General features: G+C 37.7%; 1 protein-coding gene across 6 annotated transcripts in view; it reads right to left on the reverse strand.

Annotated features, from left to right (window-relative positions):
• The window catches only part of LOC139989611 (glutamate receptor ionotropic, kainate 2), a 160534-nt gene that overhangs the window by 48105 nt on the left and 87849 nt on the right, over positions 1–24580 (reverse strand). For all 6 annotated transcript variants that reach the window (XM_072008039.1, XM_072008034.1, XM_072008036.1 and 3 more), the window contains exons 5-8: positions 20710–20885; positions 15531–15584; positions 11200–11364; positions 7927–8079 (exon numbers count right to left, since the gene is read on the reverse strand). In XM_072008039.1, coding sequence (XP_071864140.1) covers positions 7927–8079; positions 11200–11364; positions 15531–15584; positions 20710–20885 — 548 coding nt within the window. The remainder of the gene's footprint in view (positions 1–7926; positions 8080–11199; positions 11365–15530; positions 15585–20709; positions 20886–24580) is intronic.

The raw sequence follows: 24580 nt of genomic DNA on the forward strand, positions 1-24580 counted from the left end.
TGAATGGGAGAAAGACATTGGGCACGATAATCATGGCTAATGTAATAATTTCTCAGCGACTGACGATGCGATATGTGTGTGTGTGTTGTTAGCCCGTGGAATTGCGTCGCTTTTTCTCATTCGTTAAAACTTCAAATATTAAAAATGTCGAGACATATATCGATTTAATTTACGTCTCGATACAATCACAATTTCTGATAATATCATCTACACGATTAAGTGTAACCACGCTTTTAATATGCCGTCAATTACAATTATAATTCCAAGTTTACTTTTATTTATTTTAAAAATATAATTTCTATAGTCGTGTTTGATCACGTTGTACGCAATGGTCACTAGCCTTCGTCAGTCGATTTCAGGAAAAAGGTACGTACTTTAGCGTGTGCATGTTGTGTTAAGCTCGGGTGTCGGAGGCGTCCCGGGACGTCCTCTCTAGTGTAGGACCATCGCGCCCGAGCGTTCGTGTGAGAACCGTGGAGCGAGTGTGTTGGTGTGCTTGTTTTGCCACTTTTTAAATATAGCGCTAGGTAGGCTAGGTAGTATACTTTCTAGTGTCTGTTAATTATAAGTAGGTAGGGCCGGGCAGGTTGGCACAATCTCTGGTCGGGTAGGCGCGTTTTCGTGTGACCAACCTGTTTCTGGAAATCTAATTTGAAAAATCGACGGTGAAACTGGCACGAGTAGAGCATGCTCTCGTGCCTGGTTTTGCCTTCCGATTTTTCGAATTTCGCGGTCGCGATCGCGAATATTCTCGAAACGAACGCTTATTGCTCGAGCACGCACATGCGAGTGGGCAACGATCACTGCTGTGATCGTTGGTCAGTCCATGTGCACTTGAATCAGCTTCCTCGGTTTATATTTTTATTTTACCTTTATAAGTTCATTTTTCTTTTGCGATTTAGAAGACTCGAGCTTAGATTTAAGTTTCAGCGGGCATTGCGCTCGAAGAATGAAGAGGCTATAAGCCGAAGAGGCCCGGCAAACTGCCATTCAAGAGGGCAACTACTAATGACTCCCCATCCTCTGGGTCATCCAGAGCATGGAAAGTCATTCTTGTTAGTACTTTGTCACTATGCTCGCCTTTAGTGATTGTAGTAGTAGTAGTAGCAGTAGTTTTTGCTTTTTTAACCGATGTATATATCGGTCCATCGTCACATTGGGCAAATCGCGATTTTTTTTGTTAGTGTCGTGATGGATTAATTACGGGTTGAATTAGAGTTGCAAAATAACGTCGTGGCTTTTGACTAGTGTGGCGAGAGAATTATTGCGGTTTGAATTAGAGTTGCGATAAAATGATATTCGCGTTTACTTTAGAGTTGTGAATTATGATATCGCGATTGATCTTTTGCAATTTTTATTGTGAATTTTTAAAACTTTTTAGAAAATTGTACGTATCAGAATTTATCCTGTTTTCTATTGTTTAAAGTTAGATTATAAACATGTTAGTTTTCAATTAACTATATAGTATTGCAGGTTGCAATATCAGAATATTTAAAGTAGGTTTTTCATATAGTAAATAGTAACTTTAATTGAATTCTCAGCAAGAGTTAGCGTTGCGATATTATTCCACCGCAATTTCTACTAATTTTTCCTTTTAGCGTTGCGGTAATGAATAATCGCGTTTTGATAAGTAGAGTTGCGTTTACAAAATGCCCAAACCCTCCGACTGCATTTGTCGGACACTGTTCCTGGATCATACGTACAGCTAGAAGAGCTGTGCGAGTGTGATCGTTCATCGGCAACCTCCTTAATGGTTGCACTGCGATATGTCGGCCCTCCACTCGCGATTTTTCTTATTAGTGTCGCGACAGATTAATTACGGGTTGTGTTAGAATTGCGAAATAACATCACGGCTTTTTATTAATGTCACGAGAGAATGATTACGGCTTGAATTAGAGTTGCGAATTACGCCGTCGCGATTGTCTTTTGCAATTTTTATTATAAATTTTTAGAATTTCTTATTGAACCATACGTATCAGAATTTAACTTATTTTCTATTGTTTAAAATTAATTTATAAAAATGTTAGTTTTTAATTAATTTTATAGTATTGCAAGTTACGATACCAGAATATTTGAAGTAGTTTTTTCATATAGTAAATAGTAATTTCCATTGAATGCACTATAAGAATTATCGTTACGATAATGAATAATTGCATTTTGTTAAGTAGAGTTGCGTTTACAAAATGCCCAAACCCTCCGATTTCATTTGTCGGATACTATTCCTGGATCACACGTATAGCAAGCAAGAGCTGTACAAGTGTGATCGCTCATCGGCAACCTCCTAAATGATTGCACTACTATCTCTCGCTATTAGTGTTGCGTATTGTTTAAATACGAGTGCGTAGATTTATATTTATTAGAGTTGCATATCAAATTTCGGGAATTTTCAGACTTTATTTTTTCTTTTTTTTTTTCATTTTTTGTGCTAGATTAATTGCTATTGCAGATATAACGAAGCACTCTACGCGTTTGATTTTGGAAATTTTGTGTTTCATAAATATTAGTAGTAAATTAGCGTTGCGGAACGAGAATAGTCCGTTCCACTCACAATTTGTTGATCGGGTTTATATAGAGTGGAACGCGATCGAATTTTAGTAGCCCTTTTGGCTACTACGTTGTTTCTTTTTCAGTGCCCCTTATTACTACGTTTAGTACTGAAAATACTGCTATGACACATTCCTATTTCTTTGTTAACGTTAAAGTTATCATGACTACTAAGATACAGAACTTTATGACAGAAATTTCTTTCTTTTTTTATTTTATTTTGTGCTTTACAATTTGTCCAGCAGGACATTTGGTAAATTTTTTTATGTATAAAATTGTGAGTGATTTCATGCGTAACAAAGTGTTATAACTAAATATTCTAATATTGCTATGAAGGCTTGAAATATTTTTTAAAACTTAAGTCGTTGCTCTTAGAATTAATGCCGGTGATTGTTCGTTTTTAGAACCATAACTTTTAGAATTTTTTCGACTGCGATATTTTCAATCTTTTAACAGTAATGTAAAATTTTATAAATATTCGAATCTCATTTGCATGAAACAAAAATTCATTCGCGATCATTGTCACGTTTGTAGCAAAAATTCTGCAAAAAATGATTTATGTACATATCTTTAGGTTCACTATGTTGTATGTCACTATGTCGTTGTAGGAAATAACAGATACAGTTAAAAGTTAAAAGACAAAGCAAGTGATTTTATAATGATCGGATTTTCTCTCATCTTAGTTATTTCAAATGAAATTTTCAAGTTTTAATTCAGTTTAATCTTTAATCTTTAATCTTTAATTAACCATTATTAGTAGTTTATTTTTCATGTATAAAATATTCTCTGTTTAGAGATGCCTTTTTCTTTTAAATACCAAGTTCAGTAAATGAGTTAGTTTCAGATTTATCAATTTACAGAAAATACATTTCAGTTACATATTTGAACATTTCATAGCATCTTAAATATCTAATATGCTTCTGGCCCAAAAATAAAAAGAAAGATTAAAAATGAAAGAAATAAAAGAAGTGAACAAAGGAAAGAATGAAGCTAATATTACGAAATAATGTTTGAGCCTTATACTAAGTACAGGAAACAATTATACGTATTTTATAGAATTTTACTAAGCTTTCGCAGATTTAATTTGTTTCAGGGTTTTTTGTGACATCGAGTGAAGAGGACTCATACTCCATACAATATCCCTTCCCTCTCACTTTCTCTTTTTTACGTTTAAATTATTATGTAGATAGAAAAGGGAAAGGGTGCGTCTCCATTCGTAGCACTTTCTCGCGGTGAGATCCGGGTATTCAGTATTATTTAATATATAATTACTAATTGTATCACTATACAGCAAAGCAATTAACTGTATAACTAGTATAATTATTAATTATATGGCAAGTAATATGGGCCAGTTGGCTGCAATCCTGACAAGGTGATCATATCAATATTCATTCATCTATGTAAGCTTTTATGACCATTTCATATGCACATTGGCATGTGTTTTTTTATTTGTGAATTGTGGAGGCAAAGGATTAAAGGAAACATTAATTCCCTCTACTCGAAAATATCATAGACGGTTTTTCATATGCTTTTATGGATTTCCATGAGTAAGCAGGCTGAATGTTTAGTGTGCCATTCCTGTTGCAAAACGTCACGCGGGGTCGTTTACGTCTGTGAATATCGTGACTTTTTTCTCTACAACTTGTACGAGGTTAACTGCGGCCCATGAGTCGTTTGATTTGAGGATCACTGTACGCCCCGCTGCTTAGACTGACCTCCTTTCGTTCGTGTAAGGAGGTTTGCTCGCATGCAGGAATATTTGGTCCGATTTTAATTGCCATTAACTAAAAAACGAAGCCGAAACGCAATTTTTTTATTCTTGATTTTCGTCTCATTTCGGCTTCAAGAGTCACCCTTTAAATTTCCTGACACCTGCAGCCGCACACCTGTATATTAGATGCGCGACAGCTAGTGTTACCTGTACATCAAGTATTTTATTGTCCTGGATCCGGATTAAGCAGTGTACTACCTGTATATCGAATATTACACCGCCGTGTTGTGAACGCTCTAATATCACGTTCGACACAGAGATTTAATCGAAACAGGCAGAATTTTATTTACCGCTTCCCATAGCCGTTTGTTTTTCATTGTTATGCCGCTGGCAAACAAGCTGGGGTATATTTTTATCGAACAATTTTTCTGTGATTAACGCATCCGTTTCACTCTTACTGCGAGCGCACCATATCGCGTGAAAAACAATTTTCATTAACTCGATTTCCGCATCGTTTGATCAACGAGACGATATCCCTTTCAATTCGTAGCGGAACCGACTTCTGAAAGCTTTTAGGTTTTCTCCGGATCTCGCTATTCAGGAAATCACGAGTCCTCTCATTCTTGCTCGAATAAAAATTTCGTGAAGGCACCCGTATCGATTGAATTCCCTCGGGTTTCGCGTATTCCTGGACTGTGAAGCGGTAAACATCGTATCCAGTTGGGATCGGTAAACAAGAGACGGATACAGTCCACGGTTTCTTCGTGACGCTTGACTCGAGTGCGAATAAAGGGTGATATTTATTTCCTGATCGCGTTACGTGCTTTTTGCGACACTGTAGAAAGTGTCTGGGTGCTCGAGAGTCATTTTTCTCGCCTGGAAAGTGCTCAAGAGAGTTTCCAAACTTCTTTGCACTCCCCTCTTCTGTTCATACCAGACGTACCAGGCGTGACCCAGGACTCGTTTCTTGTTTATACAGCACGATGCAATTAAGGAGAATGGAATTGTTAACGGAACCTGGCCCGAGCCTTGGCTTTTGTCCCTGTGTCCTAAACGGATCGTAAATCATTCTCGTATTCTCTAGTATACTGCTGGACCCGAAAAATATCCCACTCGAATAGCGACGCTGTAGCTTCCAGTATACATTTATATTCTCTGGCAGTTTTGGCTGCTGCTACCCGAGTAGTAAAACAAAATCACTTTTCGACTAGTTCTTAAAATATCTCTATATACACTATAGTCCCGAAATTTGATGTCACAGAGCATTTTAATTTCCGACGCTTTCACTAGATACATTTTCATAGTTTTAATTGCGAACATACGTACGTGAATTAATGCGTATGTAGTTTGAATATAGTGGATTGTAGCTCATAATAAGTTGAGATATTTGTGGGAATGAAACTTCGAGAATTGTGCGAATATTTATGTTGGAGTATTAATAAAACGCAAGGACCGATTCAGAAAATACAAAGAGCAGTTCGGAAAATTCACGCGTAGTCTAGTTTCACGTGAAATTTAACAGCTCGTGACAAGAATGGGATGCAGCTGCATACAGTAGCTCATGAAAGTATTCATTTCATGTCCTTTTATATTGGTATACCTTAAAACAAATCTGTAAATGTACATATGTAGTTGCAAGGTATTGAATCACAAATTCATTTAAACAATCAATTATTCGTTATACTAATAAGCCTCGGTATTTAGTAGGATTATTTTCAACACTCATTACGTGTTTCAGAATATTAAAATTTATGTAACGTATACAGTATATACATAACGATTTTCTACGATAAGCGTCCAAATAGCGTTCGTAGGCCATCATACATGAGCACGGTAACTAGCAAGGCTCAAAGGTTCGTAATTATTTCTGGTCGTAATATGTTAAATCAGTAATTTACGCGTTTACTCGACATACATATTTCCTATTTTCTTTGAGGGCTAAATGAACCATAATCGAGAGCCTGTCTTGAAGTGTTCATAAACGAAATTAAACGCTTTACCGGTGTTATAAATTCCTCATTAGTTAACCAGAATTCGAACTCGAAGCTTGATAACGACCAATTTACGCTTTCGTTCGAAGTGAAACGATGTTCGAAATTCAGCGTTGAACTATCGTGAAGGTGATGTTCACGAGGTCGATGTCGATGAAAAAAGAACAGGTGGTAAATTTAACGGCTTCGGAAGATTGCTCCATAAACTATAAATAAGCAAAACCACGAGGTGTCGTTACGTAACATGCTCTGTCGCTTGAGTGGACTGCTCGTTAAAGGAGATTCACTCGTAAAGCACCTTGTGATATACAGCGCTAACCTATAGTTCAAATTTTCGCGATATATACTCGATTCCCTGTGTTCACCCTCCGTTTGACAATCGACTTCCGTCATGATATACGCCGGATCGGCAATAACGTGGCCGATCGACAAATCGAGCCGGAAGAAAATTATTGCGGCTCCAGGATTCCTCCTACTGTAAACGTACCAATCGTTTTCGGATATTATGTAATGGCTAATGAAAAAAAGCTTCGAGAAGTTTATAAGAGATTATGTTGCACATTATATATCGTTTGTAGCTCTAATAATTGTAGATTACAGTACAACAACATGGTATAGAAAAGTAGTTCCAAAATTTAATACGTTTTCGGACAATCTCGTATTAGCAAAATCGTATTTATATTTGACTTTAGAATTAAACATGTGTTTCTTATCCGAATAAAAATATTCAAAATATCTTTGGCCGTGATATTACGGTATTGAGAATATTCTATAACTGACAATTTATATCAGCTATTTTTAAAAAATGGCAAATGATAAAAATAACTCCTGTAAAATTGAAAGTGAAGGAATTTCGTAGAAATTTCTCGCGAAATGTTTATATAATCGTACGTAGATATCAACGTACACGCATTTCATTAGCCAAATCTGCGTTTAAAACTGGTTGCTAATTTCAAACTAGAGATGTGAACGAAGGTAACATTGAATAAGCACGTGAATGAAACGCCAATAAATTGATAGAAACTTTCAGCCTGTCCATTCGTAGCAGTTTCCATTTCTGCTTTTAATTTCCGTTTTCAGTCCCGTCGCGTCGCGTCGGTGGAAAATCAAGAAACATTCCATCGGTGAATTTCTCTGCGGGATCGTCAAAACGCGCGTTTCAATCTGTTAATTGATTTTGTTAGCGGAAATGGAATTAAGCATGGTACATCTCAAGGGAATCATCGCCAATGATATTGAAATGAAAGTTCAGCGAATAATAATACAAGAATGTAACACTGCTTGGTGTTTACCTTCAATTACCGCGTGAAAACGCTCCGCGATTTTCCGCGAATAACTTTCCTTGTTCTTACGTACGTAATGGTTCTTACTTACGTACTTTGCATAGGTCAAACTTTACGAAATCATTCTGTAAAATTGATTGGAATTTAATTTTTTATGTTGCGATAAGGATTTGTAACGAGTTATTTCCAGAGCTTCTTTAACAATTTCCTCAGACGACATTTTCATAAAGCTATTTAATAACGTAGTATTATTTTTTACTCTATTATATTTCTTTCATTCGCATTTTTCGTATTTTATTATTGCTGGTATTTCTTTCTCGAATTGCTCGTGTTGCGAAATGCGGTCTCACTGATAAGCGAGTTGACTCGATAATGAAAAATTATAGAACGTACGTACGGCGTTAATGTAGTTGTAAAGGGACAGACCGTCGTCCCAAGGCTCTTCTTTCTCGCACGATAAATTGGCAGGCCTGAGGTCATGGCTGCGATCCAACGCTGCCAAACCGTGCGCGAAAACCTGCACGCTGTCATACACCAAAGCTGGTTCTGCCTGAAACATACGTTCCCCCTCTTGTAAAAAGTTGTTTGTATTCATGCACCTCGATTTCCTTGACTTAAGTTAGAGTATATCGTTTTTAGATAAAGTTTGTTAGATGAGTGGAAAACTCTGTAAAAGTTCCTCTTAACAGAAGAGGTTTACTTTACTTTGTAAACTCCATTGTCGATTTACAGTGAAGTAGATTTATCGAATAATGAACGCTAAAAGTGGTACACGAGATTTCGATAGAACGATGAAGAGTTTAGAGATCTTTTTGAATCACACTTCAAATCTATCGTTTGAAATTTATTGAATCTACGAAATGAAATTGTTCATTGTAAGTGTTCATCGCAGCACAGGAACTTTATTCTCAATGGAGTTAGAAAGTTTGTTAAAATTAGGTAACGATCACACTTTTTTGATCGAGAAACTTTTGTTGTGTATGCGAAGAACACTCCAAACAAAAAATCCATCCGTGATTGTTAAAGCTCTTACGAGGAAACTAGGCCGTGTTTCGAGCACAGTCGATCGAGCGGTCTTAATTTCGTTGCAATTTTCGCCACGAGTTTCACTTAATTACTGAAATGCTGACAAAGCAGCTAGAAATCGACTTGTCGATAGTTCCGTCTGCTCTTTTCCTTCGTCATTTCTACCAGTTTAATGCTTCCTGTGTATAGTATACGTTTTGATTTTATGTCACACTTCAATTTCCAATGAGTAGAAAAAAAACAGGGTTTGATTCACTGAACGAAAATTATATATTAACAAGTAACATCAATAAAGACGTAAATTGCAGCGAAACGCTAGCGAATCAAAGGAGCATGATAGAACACACATACAAACCAATTTCCATAAATATTGAACTAATTAAATAGATTTACCATATTAATTTCGTGATCGAAAGAGCGTTATTGTATGGAACTTTTAATGCAAACGTATTCGTTTTTCTACCGAGCGTATTTTACGAGCCGATTTCAATAATTTTCTAGACTTTATCCCGTATAAAATCTCAATTTACTCGCATACATGCATATCCCTCATTATATGATGTGTTAACCCGCGATATAACGTTTCATTCATGGTTAATCAATAATTTGAAGTACAATAATCTGAAGCGATTAGAAACCATCAAACAGTGCCGTTCATTCTCTGTTCTATAACTCATTCGAAAATGGTTATCCGTCATCGAAACTGATGCCATTAGAATCTGTAAATCTCCCTCTTTAAAATCGTTTTCGTTTTATTCAAATCGGACGATCCATTTCCGAGATATTGTCGTCCAAATCGCACCATAATTTTTGATGGCTCGATGTATCTGTCTCTCTCGCACCAAAAACACTGACCTATCTCAAGCGCGCCACGTGCGCGATGGTCAATTCAGGACAATGACACGGCGTGTCTTTTCATTACTACTACATACTCGATATGTACGCAGTTCCCAGAACTGAAACTAGGTCACCCCACTTTCCTGGAATTTCGCGCAACATCCCCATTTGCTATCTTATCTAGCCGTACACGCTTGCTTTGAAGGTTTATATCTCGGTAACTAGTTGTCGTATCGACTTCAAACAAAGTGCGTTTTAAGAGGGGCACTTCCCTCTATGTTCCAAGGGTACATTTATGGACAAATTTTTAGTGCAAGAGGTGTGAAATATTATATTTTATTCGTTGATACGTATCACGTTTGTACAGAAAGAGAGGGGGTTTTTAATGTTTTATTGTATTCTTCGAATTTTCTTCTTCGAAGAAGCTTACAAAGTCTTTGAGAAGCTCTCCCGTAATTCCGCGTAGAATTTTTATGTATGCTTTTTATTTATCATGCTTTGGAATTTTATATCTTGGAAATCAATTATCGTATGAATTTTAAATAAAGCGCGTTTTAAAATGAACACTCTCTTTTATGTCGTGGGAAAATTTAATTTCGTGGGAAAATTTTTACCGTAACATTATGTTTTAATAATTGATATTGGATCCATATATAGGAAGAAAAAGCATCCCCAAGTACATAGGTATGTAGCGGCACTCGACAGTAAACTTTCCAACGGTTTTTGTCCCGTGGTTCGCTACACAAAGACCCTATTCTTCGGATAAGACAATTGATAGATGTCGATACATCCTCACGGAATATTTTCAACCAGCCTAAGGACCTGCAATAGATCTTAGGATTTATTTCGCCAAGGTTCTCCAAAGTGACAAATAGTCTTTCTCTTAGCAGTCCCTAAACCTATCACCTCCTACGGGAAGATACGAGAAATCTGCTTTTCTCACGTACGATGCTTACCGCTAGCGACGACACAAGAATTAACCAATTAACAACGGCGTCCATTTCCCTCATTTTCCGAACCAAGGCTTTCTTTAACGAATCCGATGATCTCGCATCCTAAGACACACCCCAACATAGTCTTCCTTCGCGGCATCATCGTGACGGAAAGTCAGTCGTTACGCATCGGTCCGAGTCAATAGTTGGTAGTTGGGAATAATTGATCAGAGTTCCTCGGCATCTTAAGCAATCATCATTCGAACTCATATCGCGCATCAAAACTCACCGACCAGAAGTCGAACTTCCAATTGTGAACTGCTAATATAATAATCGCGAGTTCTACGCAAAGTGTACATATAGGGTATATCATAATAAATATCTACTGTTAAATATACTCAAGTGTTTATTCCTATCACTATCACGACTCATCACCTCAGATACATAATCTATTACTTACGTATTTCACGTAGATCGTAAAGAAAAGTTTCCAAATTTTCTAAATCACAAGATTAAATGGAACACTGATAAAAATCCAGAGCAGATTTCATGCTGCTTTACTTACGCTATATCTACTCTTTCTTTTCTACGAAAATTATTTTTCCGCCTGAAACTGATTTTAGCCTGTGGGTGCTGTCTCTTGTCCAGTCATGTGCGATATTTTCGCGTTACGCGGTTTAAGTCAGCATCCCTGCGAAAGAATGTTCAGGCATCGACCCTTGTTTCTTAAACTTGACGCGATTGTATTGTGAGAAACCAGAAAACCGTTTTCCGTTTCGACAGACAAGAAAGCAACGAGCAGACGAGTTCTGGGACGATAGATAGCGATTTCCGGTGGCGAGCATACCACAGAGTTACTTGAACTTTCAACCAACCTGTATAACTCCGGTTTTGTTGAGGATCGCGTGGCCAATCGGCTGGAAGCGTTCCATCTGCCGTAGAACTTCGGCAACCTTCGGTTCCTCCAGGTCCACCAGACGAAACGCAGTCATGTTAACACTGTTGTACTTGAAATCTTCCAAATCGAACGTCTCTATGTCCTATAGAATCATATTTTTCCCATCTTAGTACAACTGCATGTAGAGTGATTCGTGAAAGTATTCGACCAGTCACCTTATTAATTGGCAATGAAATTTTTTAATGTTTAATAAAACACGCGTAATACATTCATAAAGGGTTTCTGCAAGTGTTTGAATACTTTCACGAATTATTATACCTGAAATTAATTATCGAAGGATTAGTTTTCACGCAACTATCACCGCATTTTTATTATACTTTCAATTCGTTGTTTTTACGGATCAAAAATCAAAGCAAAGCCGTCAATAACGCGTTACCCTCGATCGACGCACTTTATTACGCCAGAACGGAACGTTGTCTGCAGCAGTCACGCTTGCACTAGATAAACTCACGTAATATACTCTGTTAATAAAACTCTGATATAGTCGCTACTGTATTCTCCAATATTGGACGCGTTCGACCGATTACAATTCCGTTGAAAATCATCCTGTTGCAACCGATCCTTTCTATAACCTGGGAAACCCAGTTTCTTTTAGAAGTACGGTCCAACATCAGGCGAGTTTCCTTTGTCAACGAAAATCTATTGAACTTTTTCCAGCCAGAGGTCCCTTATCCGACCGAATGAAATGGTTTCTGAATTGAAGAAAAACATTATTGCGAACTGCACAATTATTATGGGGTCTACGGAAGCTTAGTTGCTTCTCTTTCAATTCCTATCGACTGGACCAGCTTTTTCGAGACGCGAGAGAATCCAGTTGGATATGATCTATAATTATTATTATTACAGAGTGATGTGTATCGCTCTGGAAAAATCGTTAAGAACTGAAAAAGTTAGAAACCTATGTTATGACGAGAAACCCAACAAAGCTGCTTTCCGCATCCAATGAACTTGCTCTGACTTCCAACCGATCCTCTATGTCGTTTTTACCGATTTTCGTCTTTCTTTTCTTCTTGCTAATATGTTTCTCTTTCTTCAAGTCGTAATATCGTGAACAAGTCTGTCGTCGTAAACCATCAATGTTCCGGCTGAGTGATTTATTCGAGGACTCGTGGTTATGTTTATGTAACGTGTTCCGAAATGGAACACGTTGAAGAATTCCTATTGCGATTCCGTGTCCTGGGAGAATGATAAGAGCGAGAGTCGAACTCCACTTGGGAATTCAGAATCCAGAATGTGTATGCAAATCTTGTTAGCACATCGACGATGGGTTTTGAAGAATTACAGACACGTGACGCGTGTTGAACGTTGATTTGCTTAGTTTAATAGCGTTATGATATACATAGGATGCACGCATAATATATCTAATACACGGCATGCGCACAATAGTTTCGAGATAGTTTAACGGCAATTAGACAGAACCTGCGTTAAACTTGGATGTCAGAACCTCCGACAGCTGAGTCACACGTGATCAGCAATTACGGTTCCGTTGACAAATGATGCTTATTGTCTATTATGTATTAAATTTCACGGATCATTCAGATAGGAAAAATGAAACTGCTTCTTCTTCTGAATTATCAAGAAAACATCTTTTTACAAAATAAATCAATTAGAAAGTAGGATACTATATTACTTTGAAGAAAATGTAGGTCAGTCAATAGTATCACGGCAATGTTGATGAAAAACAGCAGTACTCAGAGACACAAACAGAATTTAAGTTGACTTAATCTAGGACGTATTAGAATGCAATCACTGCTCGTATAGAAGACGCTTAATTCTCAATCAAAACTGAACTAGAACTCAATTAAGATTCATCTCTTCGATTCTACGCTTCAAATACCTAGCAGTTTATTCGAGAATTTGCGACATATTCGAAAGATTATTATCTAAGCAGTCGTCACTTTGAATCACGATATTAGTAAAATATTTCATGTAAAGCTACGTGAAAGATTATTTAATGTTAACATGCATTTTGATAAAAATGATTCTACATAGAATACGGCATACTTCACTGACGTCGATGATTTTGAAATACACGCATGTTATTAAAGTTAATATTCTGAGTAATTTCGCAGACTTATTAAAACTAGTAAACAGCGTCATGATGTATGAAAAGATTGTTTGATGAGAGAGATTTCTGAATATTTTATCTTTTGTTCTTTCTTACTTAACTTCCACAATAAACAAATTTTACCTATCACCATTTTGCTACACGAGAATATGATTCTTGGATTCTGGTGTCATCCCATCAGAAAGTTTCATTCGACATAATATTAATGAACTCGCAACGTTCCAAATTCGAACGACTGACACGGAGTAGCGTTTCCACTGATCGACAATTATAAAGGTAATACCGAACCACTGAGCGAGGCACGTGCAACATTAACAATGGTCGCCTCGTCACTCGTGTGAAATTCATAGACGACCCTTTGTTACACTGTCCTCGCCTTGCTCGAACGTTCTACGTTTGATCGTGAATAATTATTTCGGTCAACGTTTGCCTGTTAATAAATGTCATAATTATCAGCCAGTTTCATCCTGTCGGATCAACTTGTCAACTAACGAGGACGTTATTTCACCCGTCTGAATACAAGTAAACATCTCTACATCGATACCTATTTTCGTAGGAAACTCGCGAACTCTTGTTAAAGTTTGATAAACACGTCCTACCTTATACAGAATATAAATAAACAGGTAACAAGATATAAACAAACTGAGCGTGTAAATAAACAATGTCCAAGAAAAACAAGAGTATAAACAAATAAGCGAAAGTAGAGAAATAAATAAATTGAAAATGTAAGCAACGCAGACTTTTGAAAAATCAAACAGAAAGAAGTGTGTGGAAAGGATTTGTCACGTAATATTTTACGCTAATTATTTGTTATATAATATTGTATATTTTTTCAATTTAATCGTAAATTGTTTGAATACTTTTGCTTATCTTCGTCTTCTGATACATTGCCCAATTCAAGCTATGGTAAAAGGCAATTAGCAGTAATTTACGATATGCGGAAACGCAGCAGATTGTAACGTCTCTATTCCTCATTAAACATTAAACTTCAACACAAACTTGCATATTTTCGGTCATTAATCGTCCTGTGGATCTACGATCCGACCCTTAAAGCGGATTACACACCGATGCTCCCTGCCTTATAGGGAAACTCATTCAAATGCTTGTCGATTCGTACACGATCGTGGAACATGGTTACACGATTTAATACCCTGTCACGTTTCTCGAATCCTGACAGTTCAATGATGGTCTAATTAAATCTGCAATCTGATATTTATAAAAAGACATATTTTATGTCTTCTTTGCTTTATAGATTCGTTACAAATACGATACTTCCAAATCACAGCCCTCTTTTTTGACTTCTCTTTATATCTGTTTTGATTCATGGAAAATACTGTCAGCGTATGATTTTGAATATTCGTGATACATATTTTTTTTTCATAATACTTTTCATTGATTTTAACGAGCAGTGGCGTGTGTTCAAAAATTCCGACCGTTTCCGATGAATGGCATTTCGAAACCAGATGTACCGGGTCACTGTCGAAAATCCTGTAATTTCATTCGAAATTATTCGTGGAAGTGCTCGAAATATCTATCGGCAACGTTTTTCGAGCGCGGCAGTCGGACACAGTCTACGCTCAAATTCCAAGTGAAGCACGGACGAGGACAGGGAAAAACAGGATGCTCTGGAAAAAAAAAAAAAACATAAATCGAATGAACTACTGCTGCGTTTTGACACCGAATTGACGTTTAATTTCAGGATTGCTTCGGTTTGCCGTTGAAACTGAAACCTTTCGCTTAAATAAACTCCGCAACGTTTGTCAAGATTTAAACCAGCTTGATTTAAAGAGAAGAGAAAAATGAAATCATTCGTGTATTTAACGATAAACCCAATTAACGTCTTCGATAATGTTTACTAATTTTTATAAAAATTTATTTTTCCATAAAAACATCAAGGAACGCCAATTAAGCGTTTGCATTAAGTTTGCTAAAATCGTAATTCAGATCTCGATGATACATTTATTGGCACGGCGGTCCACTGGTGAACGTTTTATTGAGAAAAGTCGAGAAGTATCGAGAGCAACGAATTTACATGTACTTTAGGCTGTGCGCTTCAAAGAAGCTAAAGCAATTTCCGCGGATCCGTATTAAACCGAACTTGGTTAAAAGGTTCGTTTGTAATTTCCATCGCTGCACATGGACACGCGATATGGAAAATCGATGTAATGTTCAATACTTACGAACGTGGTGAACATGTAGTGGTATCTGTAATCGTTCATTTGCAGTTGGAGAATCTGTAACACCCAGAAAAGTGGCAATTAGATACGTGATTAGCACCGATTTCGGGCGCAAACGTTCGCGTTTTTCGAGGATACCGCGTCTTCATTTCGTCCTATTTAATATTTAATATTCGTGAAGACTGTAGAAATAGGGAAAAAATTGTAAAGTACTTTAATATGGAAAGTTCTTGAAAATTTATTTTGGTAAATTCTTGTAGTGAAATGATAAACGTCTGTGGTCCTTTTAAAAAGGAATGTTGATGAGATAAATTTTAAATGAAAATTTCCCTGACAGAAAAGTCCAGATTTTCCGACATTTTTTATGGGTTCTATCCTAAAGTATTTCTTCCTTTATTAAACCATTTTGGACAATCGCATAAAACGTACCTATGGTATTAATCTAATACGTTCAACGAGAAGGAATCTTTTACTCATCAAACCAGTTCTATCTGTTAAATCAACTGCCTGCCTAAAGACGCGAGGTATTTTATCGTAATGATCCTCAAATTATCTTCTGCCCCTTTTTTCCAACTTTAATCCAACACGTCAACCAAAGTCACGATTTGAAATCAGAAAGCATTCGCAGAAATGGAAACGTGCACGGATTTCCTCGAAGAGGAGAGACGGGAGATTAAGGCGCGCGGAGAAACGGGAAGAAGCGAAAGGAAAACAAGCATGATAGAAAGCTGAACGCACAAAGGGAGGAGACAAGGCGAGGAAGATGGGGGAGGAGACGACCGTATGAAAGCTGGGAGGTTTTTTGATTACTCAAGCAACGAAGGGATATCCGCAGGAATCCCTATGGGACGGGGCATGCAAATACCCAGTTTCCTTCAACCACGTTTGAACTAAGATTGCCTCTAGACCGAAGGCAAGAGGATCGGAGGATCGAGCGTGGCATTCGACTTCGTGATCGTTTCTATCGATCGGTTTTCTGTAATAGTGGACCAAAAAAGTGCAATTAAAAAGAAATTTCATACACATCATTGTAATCTCGATTTCGTTTAATGAACGCTGAAAGTTGAAGTATTGTGTCGCACTTCTGGTTTTTGTTTTTTGTTTTTATTGGTAATAGATACCTTATCGAATTTTAATGCTTTTATTTTTTATTTTATTTATACATAGACATGGTACCCGGTTGATATAGAGAGGTCCATTAAAAAGAATAATCTTTCAGTTTAATATATCACCGGCGGAAACTCATTCTATCGAGGGAAATGAATTTCTTTTCTCTCACCTTCGATCGACGATCGTTAATACGAATCACGTTTCGATCATTACGATACTCGAACGCGTCGTACGTGATTATCCGTGACTCTCCTACAACCAAGAATATCGTGGCAATTCAATTAACCGACGACTGCTTTCATCGACGCGCCGTCATTATCTCAGTTCAACGATAAGCCACAATCCACAAGCTATTATAATGACGTCACAAGAATGGAAGGGGCAAAAGGCAAGATAAAATCGCCTATTAATTAACTGCGAGAGCAATTTCTTTATCGTCGCTGTCAATCTGTCAGCACTAAACCGCTCACGGTAATCCGTTTATTTACGAGTCTCGTAAAAACCAGCCGCGCTAATTTTTGTCGCGTGAATTCGCTGCCGCGTATAAACTCTGTTCATCATTTTTCCGTGGAACACGCGAAAAAACCGTGGAACCTCAGGTCAGAGCGATTTCGACGCGAAACGGTGTACGATGCCGTGCAATTTCCACCGCGCCTATGCTTCCGTGGATTATTTCCCAGCATAGCGCGTCGGTCACGCGGGTAAAAGGTCGAAAATTGTGAAAAACACCGTCTCCTCGACATGGACGACGCGGTATCGCGTCAATGACGACGGGACAAACCTGTCCCTGGAAATATCGCCGCAAATTCTACTGACAGACCATCGTTGAGAACGACGATATTCGTCATTGTTCCAACGAACGTTCCGTCGAACACGCACCGAAATCTCGCGCGTCGTTTCATCGATAGCTTGCAACCGCAGTGATTTCAGTTTACAGGATTTTGGTCTATAGGATTTTGATTACGGAATCGAGAAAAAAATAGCGGCGCTGGTTGTTGGATTTGCAAGTTGCTCGTTTCGTTTCCATCGGTACTGGTAAACTGTTTTTTCTTTTTTTTATTGAGCATTCGAAACTTTGTGCGAGGTATATTTCAGCCGTATGAATATTTGCAATATTTAAAGACCGCGCGGGAAAAATATGATGAATTCATTTTTGTCAAATTGTTAGCTTTTATGTCACTTATTGTGGCTAAAAAAAAAAAGTATTCCATATTGTAGTATGAAACAGACGAAAAAGAAAGCAAGTACCTATTTTAGTAAATACCTGTTGTTTCATGATATTTTTAGTTTGTACAATTTTTAGAGTTTTTAGATTTTCATCAGTGGTACGCAATCTTTAAAATGAAAAGTCCATCTTGTTTTATTGTAATGAATATTTATGGCGGTTTCCAGCATACGGGATTTCTTTGTAAGATTTTTTAAAAAGCGTACAATGGCAAGTAACGCTGAAAGAAAGGAATCCCCCCGACGAGCGAAAGCCGGGACAAACTCATGAATTCGCTGGAATACCGGGGCCGGTATACTGCAGAACGATGAGTTGCTTGCAGGAGTAATGTCTTTTTAAAGCGACTAAACAGCATTTTATAGAAAGACGGTATAAGTTGCCTTAATATATTCGTTGAAAAATTGAGGATCTTTGCGAAAGCCTTCCGGTGGTCTGGTTGCTGCTGTCGCGATAAAAAATTCCATTAACTCGCTACAACTAAACGTCCTTCTCCTTCCTTTTTCCTTTTTGCTCGAAAAAAATTGAGGAAAAAGAATGAGAAAAACTTTGGAATAAAAATTGAAAGGTTACCGCAAAACAACGCATGTTACCAATAGCGTGCAGCGCGGAAATTAAAAACGGAACAGAAATACCAACGTCACCGCGGTAACAAATTTCCCACCAAGCAAATTACCCTTTGCAACGGTTTGCCGCGTGTTCGAATTCTCGCGTTGCTTCGCCATGTTCCAAAAAGTTCGAGGTCAAGCTCGAACGATGGCGACGAGTTCGAGGCAATTCCATCTGGCTAACATTCCCTATGCCTCTCTAATTCAACCTGTTTGATCAACGTTACCATTTTTTCGCCAGCTGCAAACAAGAATTCAAACATTCAGAGCTTGTTCAAGCCGAACGTCTGTAGTTGTTCACGAGATAAACTCGCGAATTATTTTATGGATTGGTGTAGATATTTCTCTATGTCCTTCCACACTGTTATTTCTGTTCGATACAAACCTCGAGTGTTTTAAAAAAATTTCAATAAACTGTGCCTGGTCAATACGATACATTATTTGTATAATGGTTTTATCGAGAATATTATTTTATCCGAGAAAATCAAGCGGATGTTCTTTGAACGAATACTTTTAATAGAATTCTCGTGGTGCAAATACTAGATTCGCGAATAAAAACGATCAATCATTTGTATTACCGTTCAGTTCAAAGTAGGCTTCACTAATCGCATTAAAGTTCTCCTACTTTGATTACAATCCACTGAAACGGAAAGCGCAGCTGAATCTACTTCGCGTCCAGAGGAATTGTTTAAGTAGTTGATATTTCTGGGATGGCGGCGTTGTTTCGTAAACGGAGTCAACTCGTATCGTTGAATATCACACTAGAATTCGACTGGGTGCTGGGGAATCGCAGTGGCTATCGGTAAATCTAATTGCAATGCTCCTCCGAGCAAATTGCATTTCTCTTCGTCTTTGGTATCTTTTTCGGCTCTGTTATCTTATTATTCCTCGTGAAAATTACGGCCATGGGATGAATAAGAAAATCCCTTGGCAATTGGATAACGATGCAAGTAACGAAACGAATTCGCGTTGCTCGCCCCTTTCGTTCCGACATCCGACACTCGCTCTAAATAAATGTCCGGCTTCTTCCGGCTGTAATCAGTTTCGAGATGCAGAGGTGTTCTAATTACCAGCGAAGGATTTACCTGATTTGCCTTGTGATTTTCAAATTTTCTCCGTGTCATACTTCTCTGTTATTTCATTTGCGGCTAAATCCGATTGTATTAAATTTCTGGTTATAGAAATGTTGTCTGTCTTGATTGAGATGAAGTAAAGAAACATGGAAATATTTATATTTTAACTTAAAGAATTGCCAACGTAGTGATTCGTAAAATTGATTTCCTGTAAAAAATAGGAAATACTCTATAATCATGTTTTTCCTCCTCGTTATTCTTAATCCATAAATCAGCTACAATTACCCAGTAGTTCTAAATAAGAATTCTAATAACGTCGATCGGTATAATTCATTCAATTGTTTTATAGAACAAGGCAGGACACTAGATTGGTCGGAAAATATTTTTTCCCCGACCGCGATCGAATTATAAATCGTTTTCCCCTGATGTATCGTCCTCGATAGCATTACGGAGACTTCGGAGATTAAATACCCCGCGAGCAAGTATTATGGGTCTTCGTTCTGTGTCTATCCCGAAGCTATACACATTGTAGTTGCGGTATCGATCGACGAACGTCACTCCCCTTCTACCAGTCGTTCTCTTTTTCCGTTCCTACGAGTAAGGATGTAAGCTTCTATGGGTTCCTAGGTTGCGTACCAGAGATCTGTAGCGAGCTCCTTGATGCAGCACGTAACGGTATAATATTTCGCCTCGTATAGACGTTACTAGTCCCGTGCTACGATAAAGGAACTATCCAGCAGAGCAACTCGACCTTTTAAATCTTCTACCACTTGTTTCGTTGAATTTTTCACGTGAATACTGATCGATTCCGATTCTGATAACTGATATAGTTACTGATACGAATACTAAAGTAAAAGTATATAATCTTGAAAGACACAATCATATGCAAATCATAGTCGAAATGGATACAATAACGATTATAACTTCACGTCTATGACAAGTTTAGAAAATTTAACACGGTATCCTCAAATTAAAAAATTAATAGGCTACGAATGTTCATGTATCTATGAAAAATTTAAATGTGAATAAATGTTTAATTTAATGTCTAAAAGAAAGTATTTGTTACAGTACTAAAGAGTGAAATAAATTTCTATCTATGCTCCATGTTTCATCAAAACCCATATTTACATAAACGACAACAGCTTCGTAATTAAAACATCTTGACTCACCGCTCGAAAAAATTGTTGCATGTGCGCAGGATCCGTATCGACGATCAACTTGTAGATCTCCTTATGTCTGACTTCTCGAAGAACCTGTCTATAAGAACCAGGTCCTGCCTGGCGAATGTACATTTCGGTCCTCGCCGAAGGCGGTGATTTCACGAGATCCTGTAGCTTAAACAGACCTGCCAAAAAACAGATAGAAGCACGTGTATATTTCACCCATCAATTACATCCTTTTGTTTCACCTTTTACATGGTAAGTGGAGTATCGTGAGAAAAGTGATCCGAATATCACAAGCAAAAGAAGATCGAGATTCGTCGAATCCAACAGATTCGATAGCAAACGTTTCAGTGTGTCGCCAGGGAACACGATTCGAAATGAAATTCGCGAAAAATTACAGGAGGTCTCGTAGGGGCTGGATAGGAAACTTTATTTAAAATCGGATCTCGGTTTTATTGCCGGTCGGTTTTCATTTCGACTCTCTTCCAGTTTCATCCTTTGTCGTTGTGTCGTCACATTTTTTCGCCCGTATCATCCGCCAAAGTCGAGCGGCAGTCTTTCGAGCACCGTGATGTAGTTTCGAATGTAAGAATCGATTTGATTAATTCTCAGAAAATATAGGTTCGTGACATTTACCAGTTTCAATCGTGGCAAATACGTTCGTGTATCGGCTTGAAAATAAAATTTATCTACCAAATGAACTCCGAAAATTGATCCTTTCAGCTTTTTCTATTTTATGAATATCGAGAGTTTCCTTCTACGGCAAACAATTCTTCAATGGCTCCGCCGTTATTAAACTAATACCAAACATCGCGCGTTTTGAATAACTCAAAGAGCGAAATTGAATTTATATAAAATACCGCGTTTAATTAAATTCGTTTAATCAAAACAGGTATTTCAATAATTTTCATTCGAGGGCAATGAATTTTATTTCGAGAGAAGAAATGAAAGAAAACTCCTTTGAGCAAAATACGAGGTAACCGAAGTGAAAGAATGCCATTTAAGTAATGGGCCCAGGTTTGCTTGAAACGTAAAATTGAAAAATAACAAACCGCTTCTTAGACGCGGTTTTCAATTATCACACCGCCCTGACGTGGTGCAACGCCATTCACGTCGGCCGACCCTTTGTACTCGTGTATACATACTCAGTAACAACGGGTTGGCTGGAGATGGGGGTGGAGAACGAACGTATGGGGGTGAGACTATTTTGCGGAATGACTCTCTGGTACCGCGACCTTTACGGTTTTCGTGGCTGGTAATTTATGGCGGTTTTCTAGGATATAAAAAGTACATGAAACAGTCAAGAATTTAGGAAGCTTGCATCCTCTTCGTTGCGTTTTCCCAATGCCTTTTTAAATATGAGTTTATTTGCTTCGTTCGAGTGTTCGATTTGTTGATTACTTAGCTTGCTCACGAAAATTCGTGTTAATGTGAATAAAATTGCTATTTATTTTCAGTATTTTGATATATGTATATCGGAAGCTCTCAAATCATTTATTACCAGAAGATGACATTGTATTTTTATTTAAACTATGTATTAAAAATATTTTCCCTTGTCAAACTTTTTTGATGGAGACACGGACACGTATGAATAATACATACAATATTTTTGACATGAAACGAAATATGAAATATTAAATAAATTTAATAAAATTGTCTATCATCTATCATGCAGATTTCTCGTCTGATAGAAAAATACTCAAATGGCAACACTATAGATCAGTAAGTTATTCAATTCACTAAATTCCAAATCGATTAACCTGCCACTTCCAAAGAACATAAATAAAACTTCTATCGAAACACTCCTTATATTTGAAACGTAACTTCGTCATCTCAAGGGCCGCCAAAGTCCACCTCATTCATACCAAAGAATCATCAACATTTTCCTTCGTACGTATGTTCGAACGGGTCTGAAAGGAGTTCTTCGAGTGTTCAACCTCGATGAATGTTAAAACGAACCAATGTTGAAAAGAACCATTCATCTCCGTTTCCCATTGCGGTTTAATATTTTCGTGCAGAACCATTGCAGTACTGTTACACGAAAACATGGACACAATGGCGCGCTTTCGATGCGGAGATTCAAGCGTCTATTCATGCGACTTTAACGCCGTGTCGTGACTCGATTCGCGACAACCAAAGAGCCGAGTCATCCTGTTCGAAGGCAAAGCAGGGCTCGGGTAATTAATCCGTGGAAGAATAATTGGCGGGTCTGGCACAAAGCGCGATGAATGCGACAGAGACGTCTAGCCTGTCCCGATTTACATACACGCGTACATTTGTAACTGTAGGCCTCGCATTGCCTATATTCTCTCCGTAACAAACAGCGAGACCTAACGGTGAAACGTTAATAAAGGCTTGTTGCTGTAACCATGTCACCTCGTAGAGTTGTTCTGGTCGTTGCATTTAGCAGGTGAGAATTATTAGGGGTCTTGAGCAAAGGAGCTTTGTGGTATAGAAAGCTTTGAACCGCCTTTGCGGGACTCTTGAAGAAGGTTCAAGAAGACTGAGGGTTCTTCCAAGAGTTTATACAGAAGCGACATTGCTATAGCAGATGGACCTTCTTCTTAGATTACATTTTAATTGGATTTAGAGAAGTCCGAAGACCGAAATCCTTGGGATAATGCAAGAGTTTAAGCAGAGATCATTTTCTTTTGCTTCGCGAAGCACGGCCGGCTCGAGCGAAGAACGTTGATTCACATTTAAACGATCGACCCACGGGAAAGCTTTGTCGTGCTACGGAAGGCAAAATTCTGCCGCATTTTCGATGAATAGCCGAGCTGAAAAATATATTCCATCAGACAGAATATCGAGGAAATGCTCAGTGACATGCTTCAGCGAGAAGAAATTTTCAAACGTCTCTATTCGGGATCGCTGCTGGGAAATTTATGGCTGTCATAGGATGTAAAAAAAGGGACATCCTTCCTAAGGTCTTTTCTTGGTCTTAGCGGGAAACGTTCCGCTTTCTGCACGCCCTTCTGTTAGCGATTACGTCGTCTAATCAGGAGAAGTAATTTCAAAGAATGATCACTCTCCTTTCCTTCGGCCATTGTGTAATTTTTAAAATTGAACGAAGTTTGAATAGTTCACTTAAGATAACAAGACCTTTTTTTCCTTGCCCAATTACCAACCAGTTAAAAATGTAATACTGTACTGGTTTCTTTTTTTTTTTTTTTTTGAAACGAAATATGAATGAAAGCGATGTAAACCACCATAAAACATGGTTTTCGTTTTCGGTGAAAAAAACTGGGCTTTGCAATCAATTTTTCCTCGCACTCGATCAATGTTTAACGTAAAAGTTTTCTGCGAAATTCATTGACTACACGAGATTACTTTCGACGCTACAATATTTTAACCACTATTTTTTATAAATATTAGGAAACGCCCTGGTTTCCTATAAAATGTGAAAATTTCATAAGGATGCAGGAATTTCCAAGAACTATTTTCATAAGTTATTAAAGACTTGAAACACGCTGAAGGAATGGCATACATTTCAACGAATGTTTGACTATAATTCATTCGCTAAGTTGTTTCATATTATGTTCTGCCATTCTTGGGCAAAAAGCTCGAAGTGGAAACTTGCAAGCTTGAGAACAGGAGAACGTTGACTTTAGAAGGTGTTAATTAAATGAGAGTAACTTTGGAACAGTAAGGTGAAGGAGCGCTTTGACCTCGAAAACATAAGGTTAATAAACCTTGGCCTTCGAAAGTACGAGGTCAAGAAGAAGACCAACGATCAGAGAAGTTTAAATTACACTGGATACGCTTGGACTTTGAAAGCTCTGGGTCAATAATATTTAATTTTCAAATATTAAACAACCCTCCTCCAATCTCAAGATTATATCCTATATATTTAAGTTGAAAAACAAAGCTGGAGGAA

The sequence above is a fragment of the Bombus fervidus genome, chromosome 8 (assembly GCF_041682495.2).
Source record: "Bombus fervidus isolate BK054 chromosome 8, iyBomFerv1, whole genome shotgun sequence".
Lineage (NCBI taxonomy): Eukaryota > Metazoa > Arthropoda > Insecta > Hymenoptera > Apidae > Bombus > Bombus fervidus.